This window comes from Phaethon aethereus (genome assembly GCF_964289735.1).
Source record: "Phaethon aethereus genome assembly, chromosome: 4".
Taxonomy (NCBI): domain Eukaryota; kingdom Metazoa; phylum Chordata; class Aves; order Phaethontiformes; family Phaethontidae; genus Phaethon; species Phaethon aethereus.
Window position 1 is genome coordinate 84,943,121 of NC_138578.1, and position 26,659 is coordinate 84,969,779.

General features: G+C 65.2%; 1 protein-coding gene across 1 annotated transcript; it reads right to left on the bottom strand.

Annotated features, from left to right (window-relative positions):
• Positions 1 to 2,611: 2,611 nt before the first annotated feature.
• On the bottom strand, positions 2,612 to 26,024 carry VAX2 (ventral anterior homeobox 2). The gene is made up of 3 exons (XM_081999090.1): positions 25,663 to 26,024; positions 20,694 to 20,881; positions 2,612 to 3,241 (listed from the first exon to the last, which is right to left on the bottom strand). The coding sequence occupies exons 1-3, from the start codon at positions 25,898 to 25,900 to the stop codon at positions 2,759 to 2,761; spliced, it is 909 nt and encodes a 302-aa protein (XP_081855216.1). The 5' UTR covers positions 25,901 to 26,024; the 3' UTR covers positions 2,612 to 2,758.
• Positions 26,025 to 26,659: the final 635 nt, after the last annotated feature.

Consider the following 26,659-nt stretch of genomic DNA (forward strand, 5'->3'; position numbering starts at 1 on the left):
TGGAGGTGTGTGCATGCTCGGGGGGAGCAGGCAACGGTGGGCTTCAACCCCCCCGCGAAGCCACCCGCTCAAGGTCGCTGGTACCCGAGAGGAGGAGGAGGAGGCAGGCAGGAGGCAGGACGTAACTTTTATTAACCATTAGAAACCATAAGAAACCACATTATTTGTTAAAGTTTTACATCCAGTACTTTTTTTTTTTAACTTTTTAACTTTTTTTTTTCCAATTGTACAAGTCGGGAGGAGCTGCCGGGGTGAGCCGGCTTCCCCAGGAGACCTTCCTCGCCCCCCTGGGACAGCTTCACTGGGGTCTCTGCCTTGGGAGAAGAAACTTTGGAGAGGCAGCAGCCTTGGATCGGATTTGGGGCCTTTGTGAAAGCAGCGTTTGGGTTTCATTTGGGGGAGAGGGTTCGCCATCTCACCGCGGGGCAGCCCATGGCCTCCCTGCCTCACTTGCCACCTCTCCCTCCGGCCGCTGCGCAGCGCGGGGAGGATGCGGGAGACCCACACAGATACCCCGAGCGGGGCAAACACATCGGGGACCCCCCCAAAACTCCCAGGCTTTGGGGGCTCTTTTGACAATACAATTGGACCCTGCTTTCTCTGAAATGCCCCAAAACCTTCACCCATGAAGGTGGGAAGGGGTCACTTCCCCATCAAACCGGACCCAGGTTCCTCCCAGCAAGCCCCGGGTGGGAGCCACCGGGGTCCGATAACCTTGGGAAATTCCTGCAGGTTCAGCTGCTCCCGGGGAGAAGAGGGAAAACCGAAGCAAAACAAGTCCCGGGGGAGGTTTGCAGGCAGGATCCCTCGTATCGGCACAGCCGGGTGGGCACGGCTTCCCCGCTGCCCGCTCTGCCCACCTCGGCTCGCTGTCTTTAAATACCACGTTCGCAGTCCGGGGAAGGGTGAAGAACGGCGATATAAATATAAATAAAGTGACGAGGGGAAGGGAGAAGGTCATCATCCTGTCAAAAATCCAAAACCTCAGTCAAACACGTCACCGGGGTGTCGGGGTTTGAGCACCCCACGGCACCGGGAGGATCCGGCAAATACCACGTTTAGGGAGAGGTGCGGAGGCGTTGGCAGTGAGCTGTGGTCTGAGCCGGGCCGGGAGAGGGGAGCTCGTCACCGTGAGCCAAACTCTGTCCCTGCTTTCTGCACTCCTGGGCTAAACCCTGCCTCAGTTTCCCCGCCTGCGGCCGGGGGGTCCCGACCCCTCCTAAGCTCCACAGACCTGAGGGCTCACTCCCATAAAGTGCTCCAGGCGTGAGGTGAACAATAAATACTATCTTATAGAAACGTTTGATATAAATGAGAAATAAAAATGACCGGAACCTTTTCATAAAATCATTTATTTTAAATATTTCCCTGCAAAATCCTGGGAACACGCGGGCTAGTGGCTGTGTCCCCCTTGGGGACCGGTCCCTACAGAGCAGCAGCCCGGGCGGGGGGGCTGCAGCCCCAGCAACCCCCCCAGCAGCGACGCTGGGCCCGGGCCAGGCTGGGGGGTTGCTCAGTGGGAATTATCGTTATTATACATTAAACCGCAGCGGAAGGATGCAGGAGCCCCTTGGTTTGGGGGCGTGCAGGGAGGAGGGACGAGCCCCATGGCAGCTCCCGGGCGCTGGGAGGGGGCTCAGGGCATCACCCCACTCCTGCCACGGCGGCGTCCCTGCAGGGCGTCCTGCCGGGGCCGTGCCAGCGCAGAGCGCCCGCCCGAGGCAACGCTCACACCGCGGACGGCCAGACTCTGCGCGGCGTAGACCTGCCGCGGCGCGGTGGTGGCCTGGCCCCGGCTCACCGCAGCCCCCCCCCCCCATGCCGGGGAGGTCGGAGGCTCCTCCAGCGTCGCCGGTGGGGTGCCGGGGTGGGACAGCCCCGAAAGAGGGTCTGGGGCGGTGGTTTGGCTCTGCACGAGCAGGCGCGGAGGAGCCTGCGGATGGCTCACCAGTCGGGGCGGCCGCCCGCGCCCGAGCGCAGGGACCGCTGGGGCGGGGGGCTGGAGACATCACCAGCACCATCAGTGCCCCCCAAACCTCCCCGCCGCCCCTGGCCCCGCGCAAGCAGCCCGTGGGGGCGGAGGGGACCTGGACCCCCAGCCACCGGGACGCTCGGAGACGACCTCGGCCGGAACACGAAGCCCTCGGGGCAGGCGGGGAAACTGAGGCCCGACACTTGCCCAAGGACACCACGGCCGGGCAGGGCCAGAGCCCGGCACCGCCCTCCGCTCTCCCTGCCGGGGTCCCCTCCCGCTCCCCGGGGCTTCAGCGGTGCCCAACATCACGGGCCCCAGGGTGGCGGTTCAGAGGGACCAGGGCTCCCGAGAGACACCGAAAGACCATGGGGCACCGGCCACCCCCCAGCACCCCCCAGCACCGCCCCCCCGGAGCTGCTCCTCTCCCAGCACAGACCACAGCATCATCTCCCAGACCCTGAACGGGCGATACCTGGAGGGGGGACGTGGCCCTGGCAGATCCGGCGGCGGCGGCGAGGGACGGGACAGCACCGGTGACACGGGACACCCAGGGACCCCCCAGGCGTGACCGGGTCCAGCCCTGGGGCGAGGAGCTGCAGGGTGTCATCCACGTGTCCGGGGCGGGGGCCAGGCGTGCACACTCGCACACGCGTGCGCACACTCGCACACGCACCCGGACGGGCGGTCGGCGGCCTTCCACATCCCACTTGCCAAATCAAACCCCGGTGCGGGGCGCGGGAATGGGGGCAGAGCGGGGGGAGACGTTTTGACACTCATTTTGATTTAAGGGCTTGGCTTCTTGCTGGGTATAGAATTGTCCTTCCGTTCCAGCCGCGTGTAAGGCTCAAAAGCAGAGGTGCCCAGTCCGTACGCGCCCGGGAGGTCGTGCAGGCTGCCCAGGAGCGGCCCCCCAAAGCACAGCGGGGCGGCCGGCAGCCTGGGCGAGGAGGAGGAGGAGGAGGCGAGAGAAGGGACCTGCAGGCTGAAGGCTCCCGGCCCCGGGGGGCTGCTCCCGCCGCCCAGCCCCGGCGAGGTGGTTCCCGGGGTGGCCAAGCTGGATCCGTTGCCCGTAGGGCTGCCGACGGGATTGGAGGTGGGAGAGAGGAGGCTGGGGGGGGCCGGCACGGAGAGGAGCCGGCCTTGCTCCAGCAGCCGGAGGATGTTGCAGGTGGCGAAGGACTCGGAGGTGGCGGTGGAGCGTTTCTCAGAGTCCCTGCTTTGGTCCTTCTTCTGCTTGGTGCGTCGGTTCTGGAACCAGACCTTGACCTGGGGGGGAGCGGGGGGACGGGGCGGGGGGACAGAAAGGCACGGACGGAAAGAGAGCGCAGGGGGGCCGGGGAAAGAGAGGCGAGAACCAGGAGAGAGTGAGAGATACGAGAGAGAGAGACGTATTAAAATAAACAGCCAAGCGAGATCCATCCCCCACCGCAGGGACTGGAGACGTCGCTCCCACCTGCCGCTTCCAGGGAAATGGCAAATTCCTGCAAGTGCCAGGAGGGAGTGGGACGGGAGCCCGGGGGTGGGAGCCTGGGGACGGGAGCCTGGGGCTGGCAACCCGGGAATGGGAACCCAGAGATGGGAACCCGGAGATGGGAACCCGGGGATGGGAGCTTGGGTACGGGAATCTGGGTATGGGAATCTGGGACGGGAACCTGGGGACGGGAGCCCAGGGTAGGACCCCAGGGCAGGAGCCCGGCTCTGCCCTGTGCTGGCTCTCCCGGGGGAGCTGAGCTACGGGACGTGCTGGGTTCTCCCCTGTGATGGTCACCAAACCTCAAACCCTTCCCTCGCCGGGCCAAGACACGGGGCAGGGTGGAGGGTCCCTGGCCTTGCTGCGGTGCAGGGGAACACGTTAGGGGACAGGATGGCGTCTGGTGGCCCTGGACCTCTGGGCACAGACCCGCTTCTGTGCCCAAACCCCACTGGGGACATGCCCACCCCAACCTGCCTCTGACCAATGTAAGAAGCGAGCCTGGCCGAGGCCCCGTGGGACCCTCCCTGCCCCAAAACTGCTCCTGACTCACCCGGGTGGGACGCGGTCCCCAGTGCCCAGCCCGCGGCTCCCGTCCCCCTGCGGCTGCCCCTGCCCCCCCTAACCTCTCCCTCGGGAGGGCAGCCCCCCGCTTCCGTCCCTCCCTGGCAGAGCAGAGGGGTAGGAGAGGCAGAGAGAGAGACAGAGAGAGGCGTGAGGGACAGACAGACGGACGGAGATGGAGGTGAGGGAAGGAGACGGGTGGGAAGACACTCGGATTAGAGCGTGGCGGACGGGGGTGGACGAGTCGGATGCCGGCGAGGACCCCGGGAGTAAAGCCCAGCACATGGGCACAGGCTTCGTCCCCGTCGCCTCCGGGGCCAGCGGGTCTCGAACTCCTCTGAGTCGCCGGCAGCTCACGGGGGCAGGACGGGCGCTCGCCGACGCAGCCCTCGCGCGTCCCCGGCACAATGGACCCACAGTGCAGAGCTAATGGAGCGTGGGGGTGGAGGAGGTCTCAGCCCCCCGGCCCCTTCCCGGGGACATAATAGTGGAGCCGATGCCGGGGCGAAGCCGGCCGGAGGCTGGGGATGCTCGGGGAGGTGCTCCCGCGCGACGGGGGACACCAGGACCACGGGGCTGAGCTAACGTCCCGCAGCCGGAACCTCCTGGGACCACGGGCGGCTGCCAGCCCACGTCCTACCCGCCCTTACCCGCAGGGTCCCACCTGGAAGTCCTCGAGGACATTCCCTGCTCACGCGTGCCTCGGCCCCGCGCAGGGACCCTGGATCCCGCGGGGCCACCGGGACTGCTGGGCCCCCCTCGCAGCCCAGCCGGGTCCCAGGGCTGAGGTCCCCTCCCCACCGTCCCCGTCGGTCCCTCCATGCCGGCCAGCGGGACGGGTTCGGGCAGGGCTGGGTGTCCCCACGGTCCCGCTTCCCGGGGCACGGCGACCTGACGCAGGATTAGCAGGCCACCAGCTTTTCTGGTGGGGACCTCCTCCCGCTGCCGAATTCCGAGGAGCGCAGAGCCCCCCCCCAGCACAGCCGAATGGCACTCCCGCAGCCCCGCAATCCCGCATCGTTCACGACGTCTTAAGGAAGATCCGGTCTAAGTCCGGAAACGCGCAGCCCCAGCGCTCTCCGCTCAAAGCGTCCCTCAAGCAGCCAACGCTGGAAGAGCAAGACCTCAACCCCCCCGGCACGGTTACGTCCCTGCGGATGGGCAGGAGGTGCCCAGGAGCCGCCCGCACGCCGCCTTTTCCCGGCCCAGCCGGCAGCACGGCGGGAGGCGGCAGCAGGCTCCTCGTCTCCCTGGCAGGGAGGGTGCACCAGCACCCACCCTTCCCACACCCAACACCACCGCCCGCGGGCCAGGCTCAGCATCCCCAGGCCTTTCCTGGGTGCAGCAGCCGCGTCCCAGCCTCGCCTGGCTGCGCCGGGGAGGACGGAGATCGAGGGAGGTGTTGGAGCCCATCCTCTCGGCTGAGGACCGTCTCCGTCCCTGCGCCCCAAACCGGGGTGCTCCAGAGCCCCGCCGCCGCGAGCCCGACCCTAGCCCCGCTTCCTTCGGCCCGGCGTCCGTCCGAGCCCGCTGCCGAGGCTCCGGGGCTGGGAACCCAGCGCCGGCTCTCCCCTGCTCTCCCCCCAGTGTCCGCGCCCTCCCGGTTTGAGTGCATCGCCTCCAGGCACCCCGAGATGCTGACGGATCTCAGAGATCCACCGAGACCCACCGCAGGTGGATTTCGGTGCAAAGGGGAACTGAGGCACAGACAGCCCCTGCAAAGCTCTCAGCATCGCGCAGCACTCCGAATCGCAGCTCCTAACACGGCAGGAGGCCGCGGGATGCAGAATCATGGAATCACAGACTGGTTTGGGTGGGAAGGGACCTCTAAAGGGCATCCAGTGCAACTCCTGCCATGGGCAGGGACATCTGCACCCAGGGCAGGGTGCTCAGAGCCCCGTCCAGCCTGGCCTGGGGTGTTCCCAGGGATGGGGCGTCCACCACCTCTCTGGGCAACCTGGGCCAGGGGTTCACCACCCTCATGGTGAAAAATTTCTCCCTTACGCGTAGCCTGAGACCACGCTGAGCAGCACTGGCCGGGGCAGGGCGCCAGCCGATCGCTTACCACCCTGACTCCCTCTGGAGCAAGCACCCCGAGGAGAGGCACGGCCCCGTCACCGCACATCAGAGAAGGGCAAGCAGAGACATCAGAGCATCCTGCAGAAGGAAGGAGTCGGGGGTTTTCCCAACACGAGGACCAGGAGGCACCAGGCAGCGGCTGGAAGCCTGAGCACGGGGGGAGGCAGAGCCCCTTGGTGCAGCACAGGGCGCAGGACAGGCGCCCCAGAAGCCAAAATGCAAGTGGGCTGAAGAAGGGACTCAAAAAAAAATGCAGAAGAGAGACATCAAGATTTACCATGACGATCTGAGGCATCTCCTCGCGGCAAGCGCTCCCGAAGACGCTGGCAGCTGGAAAGACTTGGCAAGGCCAGGACCGCTTCACACCCTGAATACTGTCTTCTCTACTCATCCACCACTGGCCATCAGTAGAGGTGTGTTCCTCAGCCCTGGTGTCCCCTAAGGTCTGCTCTTATGTTCTGCTTGTCTTCTACAGGTTGTGGAAAACAAACACGGCTCAATAAAAGCAAAGGGCCAGGGTCTCAGAGGTCTGTTCGATTCCACCTCCGGCTTCCCGTGGGAGCTCATTTTTCCTGGATGTTTTGGCTTTTGTTCTGGGCTGCTGCTTCTCCCGGGAGCTCTTGGTCAGCTGGGGAGGAACTTTCCAGGGGCAGCAATTATCCGTTTGGGTATGACGCTGAATACCAACAATGAACAGCAATACAGATGGGCAAGTCCAATAAATAGATGCATATAAATTGAAGTGGATATCGATGTGCACGAATTTCTGGTGCTGAAACCCAGTTCCACACCACTGGGGACATGAGAGGAAGCACTAAAGGACAGGAGGGAGAAAGGGGAGAGGTGACACTGGTCTCAAACGTGCCGACACGGGGTTCAGCTGGGGAAGGGTGGCAATACGGTCCTCAGGGGAAGAGGACCCATTAGGTTCTTCCTTCCCAGTGCTGCTGCTGGGATACCGTCCCAGCACCGAGCCCCTTCCCAGCCGGAATATCCTCTGCTCTCACTCCTCTTTCACTAGGGCTGGCTGATGCCATCGGTGATGATTGCACCTCTGCTTCTAGGTATCGACAGAAACTTTCTGTAGCTCTCCCTGCCTTCGTTCTCCATCTGATCCTCTTGCAGGAGGTTCTCCCGTCCTCGACCTACCTCTGCGGTTCCTCCCTGCGCCCATCACCCTTGAACACCATGACCCAAGCTGAATGTGCTATGCTAAATAAGGCTTCCTCATGCCTCATAGACTGACACGAGCTCTTCCCCATCTGCACTGGTGACATATCAGATGAGCAGGATCGCATTTGCCTTCATGGCTAAAGTTCATATGCAGCTTGTCGTTAATTAGTAGATCCATGTCCTTTTCATCCTCCATTATGATCAAGCCCTGAGTTCCTATCAGTGGAGATGTAAGTAAGCTCAGCCAGATGCAGTCCTTGACAAGTCCATGAGTAATTTCCCTCCAGCCTTGATCCTTCATCTTTCAGCAATATGCTCTACCATCTCCCCTCGATTACAGCTTCTCCTCCACACTGCAAGCTCTCTGCTCAACTTTTGCGCCGGTTTCATTCACAACTCTCCATCGGCCACCACAGCAAGTGCTTTGCTGAAGTCTGCTTTGACGTGATTAGCTTCATTTCCTTCTCTACAAAAGGAGCTTTCTCCCTCGTCCAAGTTACTGGGTGAATTGGTGCGTGTCTGTGACATGGCTGTCGATGACAACCCTTCCCAGTCTGGCCTGGAGGAAGGGCAGGGAGGACCATGCTGGCACATCCCTGGTGGGCGCCAACATCTCCAGCATCTACGGAGGAGGTAACGTAGCCCCGTGTGCGATGCTTCGTTTCTCCGTTAGCGACCCGGTGAGCTACGGTAACAACTGACGGGCTGTGCTAAGAGACCAGCCACCTCCAGCTCTCCTGCCAGACGCAGGGCGGGGAAGAAGAGAATGAGACCAAGGCCACCCTCTCCCTAGGAATGGAGAGAAAGGCCAGTTCACAGATGTGTCACTCCGGGGGACAGCTGGCTGGGAGGGCACCGGGAGAGGGGGAGAAGCCTCCTCCTGCTCCAGAGGAGCCCCAGGAAGAGCCCACAGCTCCTGGTGGCTGCAAGTCGCTTACCTGGGGCTGTGGGATCCAGGAGCACACGTGAGAAGCCAGTCAGGTCAAGCCCGGATGCAGACAAATAGACAACAGCATGCATTTGGATGTGACCGAAGAGCAGGACATGAGAAGTCACGCGTTCACCAGAAAAGGAGGGTGACTCTCAGGGACAGGCAAGCCGTATAGAGGAGATGACTCTGAAAGCCCTAGGAGGCATGCAAGAAACCTGGCAAGACCTCAGTATGGTGCTGAAGGTATGAGGATAAGCGTGGTCTGCAAATTTATAAATCCATATGAGCGTTTGGAGAAGGAGTCCTGGTGCTGGATATTCCATCAGTCAGTGTGACCAGGTTTAGCGTCCACTTTTCCATAAGGTGAGTGACTGGCTGGAGGGCTCTCGGGATGAAACCCCTCGTGTTTCTGGATCTGGAAACTCTGCTCTGCTCAGTCTCTGCAGCAGAAGAGGAGACTGGTAAGAGCAGGGGACCTCTTGTCAGAGCGGGCAGCGGTAGGACGTGATCCCTGGGCTGACGCAAGGCAGACTTGCACGGCAGAGACAGTGCTGGTGGACCGTTCCTGGGGCAGGAGTGTGCTCACCATCACACGGAGCTATCTGGACAGCATGGGACGTTTTCCTAAGAGAGACACCCTGGATCAACTGGAGCGAGGAGGAAAGTCCTCTGAGCTGATCAGAAAAGTCCATCTGCCTTTCGAGTCCATTTGAGCTTGGAAGCATATGACTTCTCTGGGTGCTGGAGCATGAAAATCAAGCAGGAAAATCTGCTCTGTCCTGGGTTGGATGTTTCCATAAAAAATTCAGGGCAGAGATCTCAGCCTATCCACCAGCATAGCCACCAGCCACGTGTGCGCTCACCAGGGAGGGACAAGAGAAGCTGTAGCTCTCTCACCACAACTGTCCACCTTGACTTGCGGGTTTTGGGTCACGCGTGGCAGATGTGGTCACGTCATCATGCATTCCCCCCTCTGATAACACTACAAATGTATGGAGTCCTGAGAGTGGTGGTGCTTGGCCAGCATGAGATGGCTTGATGCTAAACAGGACAGGCTGGATCGATGGGCTGAGGCCAACTGGATGAGGTGCAACAAGGCCAAGTGCCGGGTCCTGCACTTGGGCCACAACAACCCCACGCAGCGCTCCAGGCTTGGGCAGGAGCGGCTGGAGAGCTGCCCGGGGAAAAGGGCCTGGGGGTGCTGGTCGCCAGCCGGCTGGACATGAGCCAGCAGTGTGCCCAGGTGGCCAAGAAGGCCAACAGCGCCCTGGCCTGTATCAGCACTAGTGTGGCCAGCAGGAGCCGGGCAGGGATCGTGCCCCTGGACTGGGCACTGGTGAGGCCGCACCTCGAATCCCGTGTTCAGTGTTGGGCCCCTCACGCCAAGAAGGACGTTGAGGTGCTGGAGCGTGTCCAGAGAAGGGCGACGGAGCTGGGGAGGGGGCTGGAGCACAAGTCTGATGGGGAGCGGCTGAGGGAACTGGGGTGTTCAGTCTGGAGAAGAGGAGGCTGAGGGGAGCCCTCATCGCTCTCTGCAACTGCCTGAAAGGGGGTTGTGGTGAGGTGGGGGTTGGTCCCTTCTCCCCAGTAACCAGCGACAGGACGAGAGGAAACGGCCTCGAGTTGCGCCGGGGGAGGTTTAGGCTGGGTATTAGGAGAGATTTCTTCACCGAGAGAGTGGCCAAGCACCGGCACAGGCTGCCCAGGGCGGTGGTGGAGTCACCATCCCTGGAAGTGTTCAAAAAACCTGTGGATGTGGCACTTCAGGACATGGTTTAGTGGGTGTGGGGGTGTTGGGTTGACGGTTGGACTTGGTGATCTTAAAGGCCTTTTCCAACCTTAACGATTCTGTGATTCTGTGATTCCATAAACACAGCAACACGGTGGTTCTGGAGGAGAGGCGGCTTCCACAGCAGAGACTCTGACCGGCGGTAAAAAAGCACAGTCCTTCCTAGCAGACTTATCCAGGTCTAAGCCTGCCATGTTGCAGATACAAGACAAGGTCTGAAGGTACCCAGCTGGGACACGGGCAAGCAGTTCCCACCTCCAACACCAAGTGGGATGCTGGCACCTCCCACCCCTCTGTTTTCTGCCCAACCCTGCACGGAAACGTGCTGCTTAGGGACAGCAGCGTTCCTGCTTCGGTGTCTGGGTATTGAGCACGGGGGTCCCCACCTCCCCGAGGACCTGCAGGTGCTACCAGAGCATGAACTGCAATAACAACCAGCAGAAAGGGAAGATGATAACCCCAGTGCCGTAACGGGTCTGTCCCAGACCGGCAGAGTCACCCAAAGCCGTCAGGACTCACTACAACAGCTCTCGGCATATACTACACCACCACCACCACCTCACTGACCCACCCACAGCTGTGGGTGCCAGATACCCTTTTCCTGTCCCCCATGCAAGATTGTCTTTTCACCACATCAGAAGCTGAAGCTACCTGCTCCTTGGAGCTAGGTCAAGACCTTTCTTGCTGGTGAAGAGGCTGGACGTGGTGTCCAACCAGCAGTGTCCAGAAGTATGAAGCCTCAACTGTGTATTGGGTGGAAACGCAATCTGGAAGGTTGAAACCTGCTGCCTGATCATTTCAGGAGATGCTTCCTAGTGCGTGGTGTGAAACCAGCCGGCATCCATGCCCGACCGCCTTCCCCACAGCACTACGGAGCCTCTCACCCCGTCCCCCTCTCCCCTTCTCCTCGCGAGTCCTGCTGTCACCCAGCAGCACAGGAGAGGGCTCGGCCCCCCGAGGACCTCGGGCTGCAAGTTCAGCCATCGCAGGCTACATGGCTCCCACCACATTCCCGTTTACAGGGAGTAAGGGAAACAGAACCCACAGCAACCAAATCCCAAACTGCCAGGAGAAGGGTCTCAGGGGAGCTGGCAGCTCTGGAGCAGGGATGTAAAGGCTGAATATATTTATTTTTCTCTCCTTCCCAAAAATCCCTTTCCCCTGGCCCGTTCCCCCCCCCGCTCACACGACAGCAGCAGCAAAGCTAACGCTGCCCAAACGCCGAGCAAGGCCAACAAGGGCAAGGGAAGTGCAGAAACGGCGCTGCTCGCCGCCGGGAAAGCGGTATCACCATTCCCTCCGCTCCCGAGCAGCTTGTACGGCAGTGAGAGTGTCCACAGGGCCACCGGCCGGCTCGGAAACCGGACTGGGAGCGGGAAGCGGAGCCCTCGGAGAGCCCGGTGGGAGGTCCCCGCATCCCCCCAGCCGTGCCACCTCCAGGTCCCACATCTGTCTGACTCGGGCGGCTAAGGGGTTATTTCATTTTATTTTGTTTTGGTCTTATTTTTTTATTTTATCTTGGTTTGCTTTGGTTTATTTTGTTTTATTTTATTCTGTTTTATTATTTTACTTCAGTTTTCTAAATTTTATATCGTTTTATCTTAAACGCACACAACGTCCCTAGCGCCCGCTACGCGACTGAACGAGTCGCTGGGGGTCACAGACGTACCCACCGACTCCTCCATGCCCTGGGCTCTTCCCTGCCCGCGGAGCTTCCCTGCCCGGAGGAAGGACCCGTCCTGCAGCCCGGCCTCTCCCCGTGCCCCCCCGCACGCCACGGCGCGCCACCGCCGCTCCCCGCGCGGGAGGAGAGCGGCAGAGCCGCGTCTTCGGCGTCACCTCGCCAAGGGAAAGCGATTCAAAATGTCACCGAGCATCTGAACGTCGCAGGGCGCCGCGGCGGGGCGGCTCCGCAAAGGCACTGGCCGCCCGCCGAGCAGGACGGACAGGCAGACGCCGAGCACCTCCCTCCACTCGAGACCTCGGCCGGCGCGGCCCGACCTGCGCCGGGTGGTCTCAGCCCTTTCCCGGGTTCCAAACGCTGTGCGCCCACGCGCACCCCGCTCCCCGCTCCCCGGGCGTGCGAGGCGCGCTGCGGCCGGCGGCACGCGGCGCCCGCGCCGTGGCGGCACCGGAGCTCCCGGTTCCGCTCCCGGCGCCGGCAGCATCAGGAGCAGCCGTGGAGCAGCGCGTGCCACGAGCGTGGCTTTCCACGGCTGCCGGCAGCGCGGTGGCACCGGGACGGAGCACACGAGGGGGTCGGGCCCCGCCGCCCCGCGCCGCGAACTTGAGGAGCGCCTGGGCCCAAGGCTTCGCCTCCGCCAGCCCCTCCGCCGGCGGCTGAGCCTGCCCCGCGGCCGCCGGGAGCGGGGACGCTGCTCCGATCCCCGCCCTCCACCCAACACCTCCGGCTACAAAACAAATTATTTCCACGCGGTTAATCCTGACGGAGAGCCCCCGCCGGCAGGCCGAGCTCCCCCCGCGCTCTGGGGACGGAAAGGCGCGGGGCGGGAGCCCGTCGCCCCACGGCGCTCGGAGATCCGGGATCTGCCGGGGGTTTCGGTCCGGCGCCGGCCCCGCTCTGCCCCGGCTCCGCTCGCCCGTCCCGGCACGCTGCCCACAGCGCCGCGCTCCCTGCGGAGCAGGACGTGGCCGCGCCGGCCGGCCGGGGAGCGGGCGGTGCCCTCCCCTCTCCTCGGCTCGGTTGTTATATCGTCCGGGGCCCAACCAGCGCGTTGCCCCGGCCCGTGGCTGAGCAGCGGCGGGACGTCGCGCCGGAGCGACCGCGGTTTGCGGGCGGGAGGTCGCAGGCAGCGGGCACGTCGCGCCTGCTCGTGAGAGCCTGCTCGCGCCGGCGCACGCGCTCCCGCTCACCGGCATCCCCCACCGCCCCCCAAAACGCCTCAGCCCCTCGGCGGCCGAACGCGACGGTCCTCGTCCTCGCCGGCTCACCCATGCGCGTCACCCCGGACCGCGGCACCCGCGTGGGCCACGTCACGATTTTGACGGTGTTTATTATTTGGCGGCCCTGCCCCGGGGCTGACCCCAGCGCCGTCACGCGCCCCACGCCGTGCGCACCTCCGGCACGCCGGCCATCCGGGACTATTCATAGCTGCCGGCCGAGGCCATTTTCTTCACCGGGATTAGCTCCCCGCCGCCATCAGCTGACGCCCGCCGCGGCACGGGGGAAGGTGGGACCCAGCCTGCCGCACCGCCATCTCCCCACGGCACCGCGGCCACCCTTCCTCCTCCTCCTCCCCCCATCCCGCGTGGGGCGCTGGGCTCAGGGAACCGTCAAGGCCGAGGCCAGCGGAGGCTCGGCACAGGCTCGGGCCCCCGGCGTTGCGTAAGCCGCCGGGCTCGCTGCCCAAAGCTGCCTCGGCCGGAGGTTTCGTAACAGCGCGGCGGCGGCTGCGCGAGCCGTCCGCCTCTCCCCGGCCACGGCGGGAACGGGGAACCGGCGCCGCGGGGGATGGACTCATCCCTCGGTTCCCCTCCAGCCTGGCGGCCCCGACACACCAAGATCGGGCAGAGACAACGGCTGGTCTCCCCGGCGGTGCCGGCGAAGGCTGCCGGGTGATGTCCCCCATTTACCGGGGCTGCAGATGGGGCAGCCTGGGGCGGACGGGAACACCAGCCGGCACCGGCCACCGGCCTCCGCACAGCCCCGGGGGTCCGATACCCGGCGGGGTTTGCCCAGGACCGGCTGCGGGGTGGGTGCGCGGGGTGGCGTCGCCCGTGGCAGAGCCCCCCTTGGCCTTTTGGCTACCGGCCCCCAGTTTGGGGGGGCCAGGCGGGACAGCAGGGCTGTCCCCGTGGTCACATCGGACCCAGCGCCAAAACCGTCACCGAGCCCGATTCCCATCGGAAACTGTCATTTTGGGGAAACAATTTCTCTTAAATTATACCCACTTGGAGTAAAGCCTTGGCGATGGCTCTGGAGACAGCCAGCCCTCCGGCTACATTTAGGACCGAAACTTTCAGTCGTAAGTTCTGAAACGTTTTTTTGCTGTGCAGGCGTTTTCCATGGAAAATGCGACAGGACAAAAACCCCCATTAATTATTTCGCATTACTTTGCATTAGCCGTCTCGCCTCGCGCCAGCTGAGCCTGGGGAACGGTAGAGGTACCCGGATATTTTGGGTTACCCAACTCGTCAGAGGGGCAGCTCTCCCATAGAAAAGCCCCGTCTCTGGAGGGTTCCCTTGTTCCCCCCCAAGGAGAGCTGCTCCTTTCCTCTCTTTAAGAATCTCGTCCGATCCCCCACCAAGAAGCCGGTGCTCATCGCCCGGACCCGCTTTCCCGGCTCCCGGATGCGCTTTGGGAAACAAAATGCCAAAAAGGTGAATTTTTGAGGAACCCGAGGGGCGGAGGCAGCGGCCGGGCCGTGCCAGCCTGGTCCCGCCGCTGCGCGGTACCCGCTTATGACACGGGTTCGTTGCCACCGGCCCGGGGCCCCGCGGCCGCAGGGTAAACCCCAGCACGCGCCCCCGCCGCGCGGGGGGACGGGATTAGCTCACCCACGTGAGCAGGTTTACGCCACACGCGTGCTCTGCCAGGGGCTGCCACGTGGGAAGGGGTCCCACCAGCTTCTTTCAGGGTGACCCTGGGTATCTCCAGTGGCCACCTCCTGCCCCGGGACCCGGGACCCACCTCCCTTCCGAGCCCATGGGAGCCAGATTCCTTCAGCATCCGGGGTCGGGAAAGCCCCGAGCGCGGCAGCTGCGCCCCACTGCCGCCCGCGCGCGTCGGGACGGACTCGGCACCCCAGTCGGGGGTCGGACACGACGCTTTCCCCAGCCAGCCGCCTGCCCCCCCGCCGTCCCCACGTCCCCAAGAGGAGAGTCAGAGCCAGGCTGGCAGAGGACCGCTCCAGGAGGACGGGGCACCCTGCTGCGGGGTTGCTTCGCTCAGCCTGTGCGGGGAGAGCTCCACCAGAAGCGGCCCAGGGCGACGGAGAGGAGCACCCAGCTGGGAAGAGCACCGTGGGGTGGGAGCAGCACCCCTCTGGCCGGGCTGCACGAGGATGGGGTGCAGTGCCAGCGGGGCTGCAGCCCCCGCGGGCAGAGGGGAGAAAACATCCCCCCGGGGAGATGGAGAAGCGTAAGCACCCACGGCACCCACGCGACGCTCCGGAAGGGGCTGGGCGGAGGCAACACGAACCAGAGAAGATGTTGGAGACTCTTTTCCTATGCACAGCAGAGCTGGAGGGGTGGGTGGAGGGATGGGTCGGAGGGTAAAGGGATGGATGGGTGGGTGGGTGAAGGGATGGATGGGTAAAGGGATGGATGGAGGGAGGGAGGGAGGGGTGGGTGGAGGGATGGATGGGTGGGTAAAGGGATGGATGGAGGGAGGGAGGGAGGGAGGGATGTGTGGGTGGAAGGATGGATGGGTGGAGGGATGGATGGATGGGTGGGTGGAGGGATGGATGGGTAAAGGGAAGGATGGATGGGTAAAGGGAAGGATGGATGGAGGGAGGGATGGAGGGAGGGATGGAGGGATGGAGGGAGGGATGGGTGGGTGAAGGGATGGATGGGGGGAGGGAGGGATGGGTGGAGGGATGGATGGGTGGGTGAAGGGATGAGTGGGTGGGTGGAGGGATGGATGGGTGGGTGGGTGGGCAGACGGACAGATGCCTCCTCTGAAAAGAACATACTTGGCTACGACACCTCTATTTTCTGCATGGTCTGGAAAAAGGATTCCCAACAAAGCTTTGGAAATCAACCTTTCCTGTACCCTGAGGACTGCCGAGACTCCAAGGACGAGGCGCGCACGGCTTCGCAGCAAGCAGACGCGCGGTAGGGCCCTGCCCGCCGCTTGCGCCTTGGGGAAGCCCCAACCCACAGCTCCCAGCACCAGGCTGCTCCCGGCTCCCACCCCCTCCAGACCACAGCTTTTCCGCAGCTCTCCCTGTGAGACAACTTGTGCCATTGTTTCATTGTTCTCCCGCTGCCGGGACTGATAGTTGTTAATGACTTGAGGTGCGATTAATTTTTAACGGCGTCATCTTAATTGCCAGGCTATAAATAGACCTTCCGGCCCCTTCTCTGGCTCGGCCGCTCTATCCCGTATGTTTGGCTCCGTGTCGGGGGGATCGCAGCCCTAGAAGCCCTGCGCTGCGGAGGATGCTCGGGGGTATGGGGCCACCGGCAGCGACGGAGCTGGAGCAGCCCCGTCTCTGCCGAGGACGGCCCAGGAGTTTGTCCCGAGGAAGGTCTGTGGCGGAGCCCATCGCAGCGAGGGGAACACCAGGGGCCCCACGGGGGTCCCGTGGGCTTTCCTGCGGCCAGGCAGGCGAGAAGCGTGATGCCAAGACCTCTCTCCGCTCTGTGCCCCGCCGTCCCGCTACAAAGGGTCTTCGGATGCTGCACGGGAGCCAAGGAGCCCAAAAGCTCACCGGTATCTTCCGGGAGGCGCGTGGGTCCCCGCGCTCCCAGCAGCACTCCGGGGCACGGCCTCCTCCGCTGAGGACACCCCGTGCCCCAACGCTCCAGCCTTGGGGAAGGGGACGAGCTGCCCCTCGGCAGAGGGACGAGGCTCGGAGCTGGGCGCCGTGCGGAGAACGTGGGATGCAGCCAGCCCTGCCCTGGGTGCCCGGCCCTCAAAAGGGGCCCTTCTTGCAGGCGGGTGCCCCCTCTGCGTCCTCGCCCTCACGGGGGCAAACACACCAGGTCACTTGAACCCGAGCCTGGCACTGAACCCCTGACCCAGAAAGCAAAGCCTCCTGGCCCAGGCAAATCCCCTCCACCAGCCCATCCTGCCTCTCCTCCCGCTGGGGGATTTGTGGGAATTATCCTCCCTCCGCCGTCCCCCCGTGGTCCTTCTGCCTCCCAGCCTCCCCTCCGCCTCGCATGTTCTGCCCCTTAGAGACACCAAGAAGGGGCACTTTTCCCCTGAGGCCCTGGCTGCGTCGCCCGGGGGATGCCCGACGCACGGATGCGGCTGCTCTCCGCTCGGAGCACGGGGCCAGATTCTGGGTGGGTTGTGCCGGAGTGGGCTCGGGCACCACAGCTCTCCGTGCCGGGGCCGTGCAGCCGCCGGCACACCCGCACCTCCATGCCGCTGCTTGACGAGTTAATGAAAATATTCTACAGGTTAATTAAACTCATTTAACACTAACCGTGTGCGCGGATTAATTAGAAAAAAGCACAAATGGCAGCAGGCTGGAGCAGTTCCCGGCAAGGCAGAAGAGGTACGCGGCTACCTGGAGGGACGAGGTGAATCCCCCGGGCTGGAGAGAGCCGGGATAGATGGACGCACCCTCCTCATCCTCACCTGAGCACGCGTGGCTCCGAAACGCCCCCCGTGTCCCTTCAGCGCGGCAGGCCTGGCCGAGCCCCGCCGGCGGGCACGGGGACGAGGCGCGGGGCCGGCTCCGGAGGGACGGCGCGGCGGCCGGGAGCGCGGCGGGACGCTGGCGGGCGGCTCTGCGAGCAGCGAGAGGAGGGCAGGCTCGTCCGCGGCGGCTGCCGACGGGCACCGGCTTCTGCTGCTCCGGGCCGGGGAGCGCCGGCGGCGGCACGCGCGGCTCCGAGCCTCCCCCCGGCACGGAGGGGCCGTGCCGCTTCTCCCTGCCTCGGCCTGGGCGAGCCCCCCTCTCCCCGGGGCGATCCCCCCTCCCTGGGCCCGGGGCCAGGGGCAAGAAGGTCCCTACTCCCGACACGGAGGGAGGCTGCTCCGGCTTCCCGGCGAGGGGCAGCGATACCGCCTGCCTCGAAGTCTGCCAAAAGCAGGATCAGGTGCCGGGAAAGTAAAAGAAAAGCTTAAAAGAGGCCTTTTTTTTTTTTCTTTTCTCCCTCCGGTAGGATTTCTCAGGGGTGCAGCCTGATCAGCAGACCCACTTACGGGGTCGCTTGGCTTGCGGCTCTCCAGCTGCGATGACATCGTGTCTCTTCCTATCTCATCACGCCGTTTGCACCACTCTCTCTTCGCGGAGGAGCGGAGGTGAATCATTCTTCCCCCCCCGAACATTCGCAGACACAAAACCACCCCCTCCTCCACCGCCCCTTCCTCCATGCCCCCCGCTTTGCTCTCCCCTCCCGCGGCGGGACGCGGTGGGCTCCCATCGCACCCAGGGGTCCCTGCAGAGAGCAACGTCGAGAGCAGCCGGCGGGGGGGAGGTTTCCCAAGCCTGAAAGCGGGGTATCATCCATCGAGGGGACGGAAAGGATTCATCCCGCTGACCCGAGCACCGGCACAAACGCAAATGTCAGCCGGGAAAGAGCCACAAGACGTTGCTGGTTGGGAATCCGCCACCAAAATAGTAAACGGAGCGTTTAGATCATGAACTGCCCTAAGTCCTGGGAGCTGCTCCTGGGTAAGGCTGGGAGGAAAATCACCAAAAGTACCCAAAATACTCCAATTGTTGCAAATGTTGGATTTGTCCCTGCCTGAGCTGCCGGACACAGAGGAGCCCCACAGGACAGGAGGGGCTGGTGGTCACTATCCAGCCTCCGAAGCCACATCCAGATCGGAGCAGCGCACCGCATGGAGCCGTGCAACACCCTCCGGGTTTAAGGGGTCTTGGAAAACCCTGCGGTCACGCAGCGCTTGCAACGACCGAGGGAACATCCCAGCCGTGAATGGCGAGGGGCGATGCCTGAGTGTGTAGAGAGCCTGAAACCACGAGCCACGGGGACCTGCACCCCGCTAAAGAGAGGAGGAAGCTGGGCACCGAGCCCGGCACTGCCGACCCTGGGCACGGTGGTGGCTGGGGAGGGACGGGCGGCGGGGGGGAGCGGGGAGGTACAACTGGGAGTTTGCTGCGGGGAAGGAAATGCTGTGAAATACAGAAAGGGATTGAAAAGACAGAGATGAAGGAGAGAGATGGGGAAAAGGGGATGCGGGAAGGAGAAGAAAAGAGAAGAGACAGCCGTGGCCTACAGGGTGTGAATTTTCTCACTGAGTGACGAAGGCAGCAATGAGGCACCAAGCAAGCAGTAAATAAGCAGACATCGGTCCCCACGGAGAGGCTGTGCCCTCCCGGCCCCGGGCCATGGCAGCCGGCACCCCGCTCGGCACAGCCCTCTGCGCCGTGCTCCCACCGGCCGCGCCGGCTGCCCGTCCCTTCCCGTGCCTGCCGGGGAGCCGAAGCTCTTCCCCCAGCACGGCACGGCCAAGGCCACCCCCCTCCCTCCCGGCCCCGTGGAGGTGACACTGGGTCCGGGGCTTCGGCTGGGACCCCGGGAAAGGGACCCCCATGCAGCGCCCAGCTCACCGGGGTGCTTTGCTCCTAACCACGGCACAGCCTCCTTGTACGTATCCCACAGACAGAAACCTGCTCCTCACCAAAAAAACACCCGTTCTGCCACCAGAAGAGGCCAGAGCTACTATTTTTTGAGCGCCAAGGTTCTGCTCCCCCTCGCGGGACCGTGCACCGGCCGCACAGCGAGTGCCGAAGCGCCACGGAGCAACAGGGTCTCCCCAAAATCAGATCCCCTCGGAACGTGGAGGGGAGCGTGGAACCAGGGGCCGGGCTGCGGACAGCCGGGACGGATTTGTTCCACAAGAGGTTGGGAAAAATGGAAATTAAAATGGAAATTATTTCCTATCCGAATCGATGAAACCACATAGCTGCCTCCAAACGTGCTTTACCGGCCAGAGAAGGGGCAGAGTGGGCCGAGGGGGGCTTCTGCAGTTCCCAGCCGTGCTCTTTGCACTGCAGTCGTCATTAATTGTACTGTTATAATTATTACTACTGTTTCTGTATAAATGTCCAAGCCGAAACCACCGCAACCCCAAGCAGACGCGCGTCCTGCCTAGCGGCCGTCAACACCAAGTCCCGCGCCAAGGCACGCAACCGCTCCCAGCCCCGCTCGCCCAGGCTGCGCCACTCAGCCCCGCTCGCGCCGCACCGGGCAAACCCCGCCGGAGGAGAACCGGGAAGATCCGTCCCCGCCGGCGAAGCTCCGCGCAGGGCCGGGCAGGCGGCGGGTGATGGAGAAGAGATGCCCAGGCCACGCCGCAGCTCGGGGGTGCCCCGGTCCGCAGGGACGGTCACCGGTGGCATCCCCACCCAGCAGGGAGCGGGGGAGCGAAGCCACGGAGGCTGCGGGGCGGGGGGGGGGGAGTGGCGGGGTGCAGGATCCGCGCAGGATCCGTTCAGCTCGGACGCAGCCAAACGCCCGACCCCCGCGGCACCCGCCACGACGCCCGACCCCGCTCGCCCGCCCTGCGCCGTGGGTGCTGCCGTAAGGACCTCGGCTCCCCGCTGACGCCCTCCTGCTCCTTCCTCTTCCCCGCTTTGCCGGACCCTCCCGGGGCAGCGGGGGGATGCTGCCCGCGGGGGAGCAGCGCAGCGGCCGGGGACGTCCCTGCGGACCCCGCTCAGGGCTGCCCCTCGCCCCCCCGACCCTGCGCCGACGGCTCCTCTGGCTCAAGAGGAAGGGGCGGAGGAGAGCCGTGACCCGCGGCACCACGCACGCTTCCTCCCGGCCGCGCGCAGCCCTGGCTCCCGGCCGAAACACCGGCCAGAGCCCCCCCACCCCGACAAGCACCGAGTCCCCCCACCGGGGTTCGGGACCGTGGGCTCAGCTCAACTCCCCCCAGGACAGGTCCCCCGCCGCCCCAGCCCCGCTTCCTGCCTGCTCTGCCTGCCCCTGCCTGTCCCAGCATGCCGGTGGCCAGCACGCCTGTCCCCGGCGGGCTGCCTGCGGCCACGCCACGGGGCCACGGGGATGTCCCCACCACGGGGGACCCGCCACGACCCTTACCTGGGTCTCGGAGAGGTTGAGCTGCCGCGCTAGCTCCGTCCTCTCCCGGCCCACCACGTACTGGCAGCGCTGGAACTCCAGCTCCAGGCGGTAGAGCTGCTCCGCCGTGAAGGACGTCCGCGTCCGCTTTGGCCGGTCCAGGTCCAGGCCCTTGGGGAGCACAATCTCCCGGATCGTCCCTTTGGCATCTGGGAGGGAAGCAGGGAGAAGGGTCGTCAGGAAAAAAGTCACCAAGGAGGAGAAAAAAGCCGAGCCGGGGAGGAAAGGGACTGGGGGAACTGGTCCAAAATACCCATTACTGGGGGAGGAAAAGCTGAATTAAAAACCGGCTGCACCATCAGGGCTGATGCGAGGGTCTGGGCTTGCCGCAGGAATAACCGTAAGAAATCCCCCGAGCCGCGGCTAAAGGAGGAGACATCCCACAGTCCGGTTGTCCCCTCCGGCCCCAAATGCTGCACGTTTATAAACCTCCAGGGAATGGTAATAAGTCTTCATAAATTTTTTTTTTAAGAGATAAATTTAAAGCAAAAAGTCTTTAAGGAAAAGAGAGTGTTTAATCACAGAAATAATAGTTTCTGAAAGCCAGAGGCAGGCAACGGTTCTATACGGAGAACGAGTTCAAATTAAACAGATTCTTAATTTAAAATCTGCTTGCTTTTTGGTTTCTGTCCTTCCTTGGGAATACTGGAAAAAAATTATCTCTATTAAAATTCCCCTCTTCCCTGAATTCTTCTCACTGGAGGAATATTTTCCTGAAAAGCAGCAGCTCCTACTTTGGGGCAGTTCTGTGTCAAAGGACGAGTTCTGGGAGTGCCGCACGCCCCGAGCCGCTCACGGCAGCAGGTTTTACGAGGCCAGGCTTGTCGCTGCCCAGGGCTTGATGCGGGGAAACAAAAGCAGGAGGGTTTAGCTCCCACCTTCGCCCCGCACAGCCCCTGCCACGCCGCGGGATGCCGCTTGTGGCCCCTCCAAAGGAGCCACGCGTTACTTTCTGCTGACAAAGGACGAGCTCTCCCGCAAAAACCCACAGAGCCCCGAGGTGCCAGGAAGCCTGTCCCAGCTCCGTGGGCTGGGACGTGCCCCAGCGGGCTCTGCGCGCTGGATGCGGCACCAGGTATTAAAAAAGAGCCGGGGAAATTGCCCGCCGGGTTCCTGCCAGATCCCAAACCTCTCATGCTCCTCGTCCCTTGCGCTGCCTCTCCTTAAGTACCAGCAGCACCAGCGGAGAGCCTGGTTTGGGTGAGCCCCGGCCGCAGAGCTCCCCGTTTCTGCCCGCTGCCTTTCCTGCAGGTTCAAAACCAGCCACAGAAGCCACTCAGGGCGAGCAGCCCCGGTTCCAGGCCCTGCTTTCGGGGCTGCTGGCTCCCGAGCCCAAGGGGACCCAAGGTCCCCAGCCGCAGGGGAGTCGCTTTCTCCTTTCTGGCTGACTCCGGCATGAAAGGATTATAGATTTGCTGGGATAGGAAGGGGGGCAATAGCGAGGAGCAGCCCGGGAAGGGGTGATGGAGCTGGCATGGGGATAGCAGGAGCGGGGAGCAAGCACAGACTTGGGAGAGGGACCCCGATCCCGAAGCCGGTTTTCCCACCGCTACGTTGTGGTACGTGGCGGAGGCGCCGCCCCGGCGGGGCCAGCACGTTCCGGGCTGGAGCACGGCACGGCAGGAGGCAGCGGGGCCACAGAGGGCTTGGGGAGGGCCAGGGTGGGAGAGGGTCCGGTGGGACCGGGAGCATGGGCTCTGATCTGCACCCCCAAAATCCATGGGTGGGCATGGGGCTCTCAGAAAGGAAAGGGGTTGTAGGTATCCCTGGTAGGGTATCTCTGGTGGGAGCAGGACGCCAGGGAACCATTTTGTGAGGGCAAGAACGGCTGCAGAGATGATGCCCAGACCACGTCCGCACTCCCATGCCCACGCCACGGTCCCCCAACACAAAAACAGCCGGGGCTGCCGGCGAGCAGCGGCTGACAGAGACGCTCCTGCTTTCCAGCCGCAGCTGCAAGGATCTTCCCGTCCGCCCTCGCCGCCCTGCACGGCGCTGCCGGCATTATTACGGGTATTATTTATTGTTATTTCCCCCCAGCAGCTGGGGCGCGGGGGAAGCGGGCTGGGCACAGCCCCGGAGGGAAGGGGGCACGGCCCACGGTGCCGGCTCGGCAGGAGAGAGGAAAAACCCCCTCGCCCCAGCCGCTGCGGCACAGGCGGGTCGCGGCCCTATTGTACACCGCAGACCTTCCCCGCTGCCCATCCGTGCGGGTTTTGGGGGGGTCCACGGCCATCCGCCACGCCAGGAAGGGCACAACACCATCCCGCCTGAGGAAGCCTCTCCTGAGAGCCTTCCCCCATCAGCTGCTGGACCCCAGACCCCCAATACCCCCAAGTCCCGCCGCGGCTGCCCCAGGGTTTTCCAGCAGCCCTTGGCCTCTCCGGCGGGGCTGTGGTGACAGGTTCTGTGCTGGGGGACCGGGCTACACCTGATGGCAGCACATCCAGGACAAGGCCTGGGACTGAAATCCCCCCGAAAGAGGTCTGCTGCCAAGGGGGGCAATCTCTGCTCTGCTCAGCTGCTAAAGACGCCGAGGCAGGACAGGCAGACGCGGCCGGGGAGCAGGAGGGAAGGCGAGCGGGCAGCAGCTTTGGGGCACTGACCCCCGCGCACCCTCTGCGGCGCAGCACGGCTGGCGCAGGAGGGACGCGTCCCAACACACGCCGCGGGGTCAGGCCCGCAGAGATGCCCCCGTACGCCCAGGGACACCCCGCACGCAGCCGCGCTCGCCAGGGACACCCCTCCCCTGCGCGGGGACGCATCCGTGCGCACCCCTGCACGTGGGGTTTCTGCACCGACATGGCTGCCAGAATGTTTCTGGGGCGCACGCCCGCCCTGCCAGCCCCGAACACGTACAACCATCCCTCTCCGTGCCGGGGGCCGCTGCGGCCATGGTGGCACACACGCCTCGAGACGCACCTGCAGCCCATCTCAGTGCACCGCGAAAGGCACCGGGCCCCCCCCCCGAGCTCCCCGCATCCACCCCCCCCGAGCACAGCCCCTGGGAGGAGAGGGGTGAGCCCCCCGGGATCTGCAGCCCCCACGCTGCCAGGGCCCCGGGGCGGCCCGGCCCGGCTCCGGGCTGCACCCCCTCCTCGGCCGCGGCCGCGCCCAAAGGCACCCGCCAGCCCCACCGCCTCGACGGGACGGGGATGGCCGGGAGGCCAGGGCCACCTGGAGGCTCCGTCCCGCACGGCCGGGCCCCAGTACCGTGCCGTACCGGAGAGCGGACAGAGCCCGGCGGGGCCGCAGAAGCCCCCGCCGCTCCCAGGGCACGGGGGACCCCCCGCCGCCGCCCAACCGGCTCCCGCCAACGGCGGAGACCCCCGACCCCAGCAAAACCGAGGCTGGGCCGGAGCGGGAGGCAGCCCGAGGCAGCGGGGCCGTGGATGGAAAGGGAACACGGGCCGGGGGAAATGCGGGCCCCGCTGCCGGCTCGCCCCGCGCCAGGGGGGGATTAAAAATATTTTTAAATATGTAAAAAAAGAGAAATAATTTTTAAAAAATTTTAAAACGACCTTGTGGGGAAAAAAAACAACCTGGAGGCCTTTGCCTGGCGCCAGCTGGTGCTTTGGCACCGGCCCTTTCCCGGGAGCGGGACCCCGGCCGGGGCAGGGCCGGGAGCCGGGCGGGCCCGTGGCCCCGCGGAGCGGCTCTCCCAGCCGCGTCCCCCCGCTTTATTTCGGCTCCGTTCCCGTTTATTTGCGGCGTTTCTCCCCGCCACCATTTTGTCCGCGCCGTGGCGGCTGCAGCAAGATGGTGAGACCGGTCGCTCCCGAGCGAGAGTCCTCGGGACGGGGAGAAGCGGGGACCCTGCCCCGGGTGTGGGGACCGACTCCCGGCCTGCTCCCAGCCCCGGGCCCGTCGGGGCGGCCCCGGTAGGGCCGACAGCGGGCGGAGGAGAGGCCTGACCCCGGCCTGACCTACCACAGCCGGGCTGTCGGCGACAGGCCCCTATCGCGACAGCCAGGAAAGAGGCTTCGATGGGCGGCGGCGGGTCAGTTTGCAAGCCGGCCGTCAACCGCTCCGCGGCCACCGGGCGGGCCGGGGTGCCCGAGGCGAGCCGAGCCGTGCCGTGCCAGGCCCGGCTGATGGCGAACGGGCAGGGGCCCGGCTTCGGCCCTGCCGCCCCCGGGGCAGCGGCGAGGGAGCGGGGACGGGGCCGAGCCGGGCCCGCCGCTCCGGGCCCCGCCGCGCTGCCCGGGCGCTGGGCTCGGGGCCGGGGCAGCGGCCGGCCGGGCTGGGAGCTTCTCCGGGCTCCGGCTAGGGGGGCGGCGGAGCTGAGGGCGGGGGGACACGACACGACACATGCCGAGCAACCCCGGTGCGGCCCCGGGACGGAGACGGGGAGCGCTGACACCTGCCCGCCTGCCGCATCCCCCGCCGCGGCGCCCCAAAAACTTTCGGGGTTCGCTTCAAGCCAGGCCGGCCCCAGCGAGCCCCGGGCCGGCGGGCGGGGGGCGGGCTACCCCGGTCCCCGCCGTGCCCCGGCCCGCCGCGTCCCCCCACCCCGGCCGAGCGAGCGGTGGTATAAAGAGGGAAAAAAAAAAGGAATAGCCCCCAACTCGCCGCCGCTCCGTGACGCTTTTCTCCTGCGACAGCGCTTTAAAAGCTAAAGCTGAGGCTTTTGCCCCTCTGCCGCTGCCAGCGCGTCCCCCCGAGGAGCTCGGCCGGCCCAGGGGCCCGGGGCTGCGGGTGGAGCGGGCCGGGGGACCGGGCCCCGGGCCCCGCCGCACGGAGCGGAGCCGGGGGAGGCGGCGGGGCCGGGAGGCCGGAGCCCGGAGCCGGCCCGGGGCCGGGGGCGCGCTGGAAGCGGGGCTGGGGGGCGTGGGGGGGTGCCCCATGCCCCTGCCAGAGGAGCGCGGCCCCGGCCGGCGGGGGAACCTCCCCGGTGGGTCGCAGCGGGGCCCGGGGCCCCCGCCCGTACCTCGCACCAGGATGCGGCGGCAGTAGTCCGCCTCGCCGGCTCCCGACGGGCTTTCGCTGTCCGGGGCGCACTCCTTGGAGGAGCCGGGGCTGACCGCCGACGATCCCGGGATGTCCTTGAAGCCGCCGCCGCCTCCTCCTCCTCCGCCGCCGCACCGAGCGCTCCCCAGCTCCGCCCGGGCCGGTGCCGGCTCCCGGGCCCGCCCGGCGGCCGCGGGCTCGGCGCCGCCAGCGCTCATCCCTGCGGGCGCCGCGGCGGGACCCGGCGCCGGGAGAGGGAGAGAGAGGGAGAGGAGGGCGAGCCTAGGCGGGGGGGGCTGCCCTCCCCCCCCGCCTTCCCCAGACCCCTCTCCCTCCCCGCCCCTCCCCGGCCCCCCCCGGGGCTCACCGCCCTGGCAAAGCGGGGAGCACCGCGCCCCGGCTCACCCCCATGGCCGGAGACCCTCCCGCCCCTCCGCGGCGGAGACGGCCCTCTCCCACCCGGGGGGGGCCGGCGTTTAAAGCGCACACCACCACCCCCCCTTCTTCTTCCTCCTGCTCCTCCTCCTCCTCCTTCTCCTCCTCCTCCTCCTCCTCGCTCCGCCGGCCGGGGGCGGTGGGAGCCGTCGGGGCGTCCCGAGGGGGTACAGAGGGTTTCGGGAGGGAAAGGAGTTAAAAACTTTGACAGGGGGGGCTGGGCCCCCCCGCGCTCCCCCCCTGCGCCACCTCGCTCCGGGCAAACTTCAGGCGCTGCGGCCGGCGCCGGTCCCGGCGGGGAGGTCCCGGTGCCCGGGCTGGGCCGCCGCTTGCGGCGAAATCGATACCGGGAGATGGGGGGGACGGACGGGACCCTCGCGGGACACGGGGGCGTGATTTTAGGAAGGGAGGGGTGGGCGGAGGGGAAGGGGAGGCGGAGAGAAGGGAGATACGGAGGAAGCGGCCGGGGGTGGGACCAGAAGAAGACGGGGGGGGCTTATTCCCCCGGCCCGGCCCCCCCCCGCTCCCCGGCTCAGCCCCCG

What these genes read in the sequence shown, in the direction of transcription:
- VAX2 (XM_081999090.1), bottom strand. Translation starts at nt 25,900, where the DNA reads ATGAGCGCTGGCGGCGCCGAGCCCGCGGCCGCCGGGCGGGCCCGGGAG. An exon ending in CCGCCGCATCCTGGTGCGAG is followed by an intron (nt 20,882 to 25,662) that starts GTACGGGCGGGG and finishes CTTCCCTCCCAG; the next exon opens with ATGCCAAAGGGACGATCCGG. An exon ending in TCAACCTCTCCGAGACCCAG is followed by an intron (nt 3,242 to 20,693) that starts GTAAGGGTCGTG and finishes GCTCCCCCCCAG; the next exon opens with GTCAAGGTCTGGTTCCAGAA.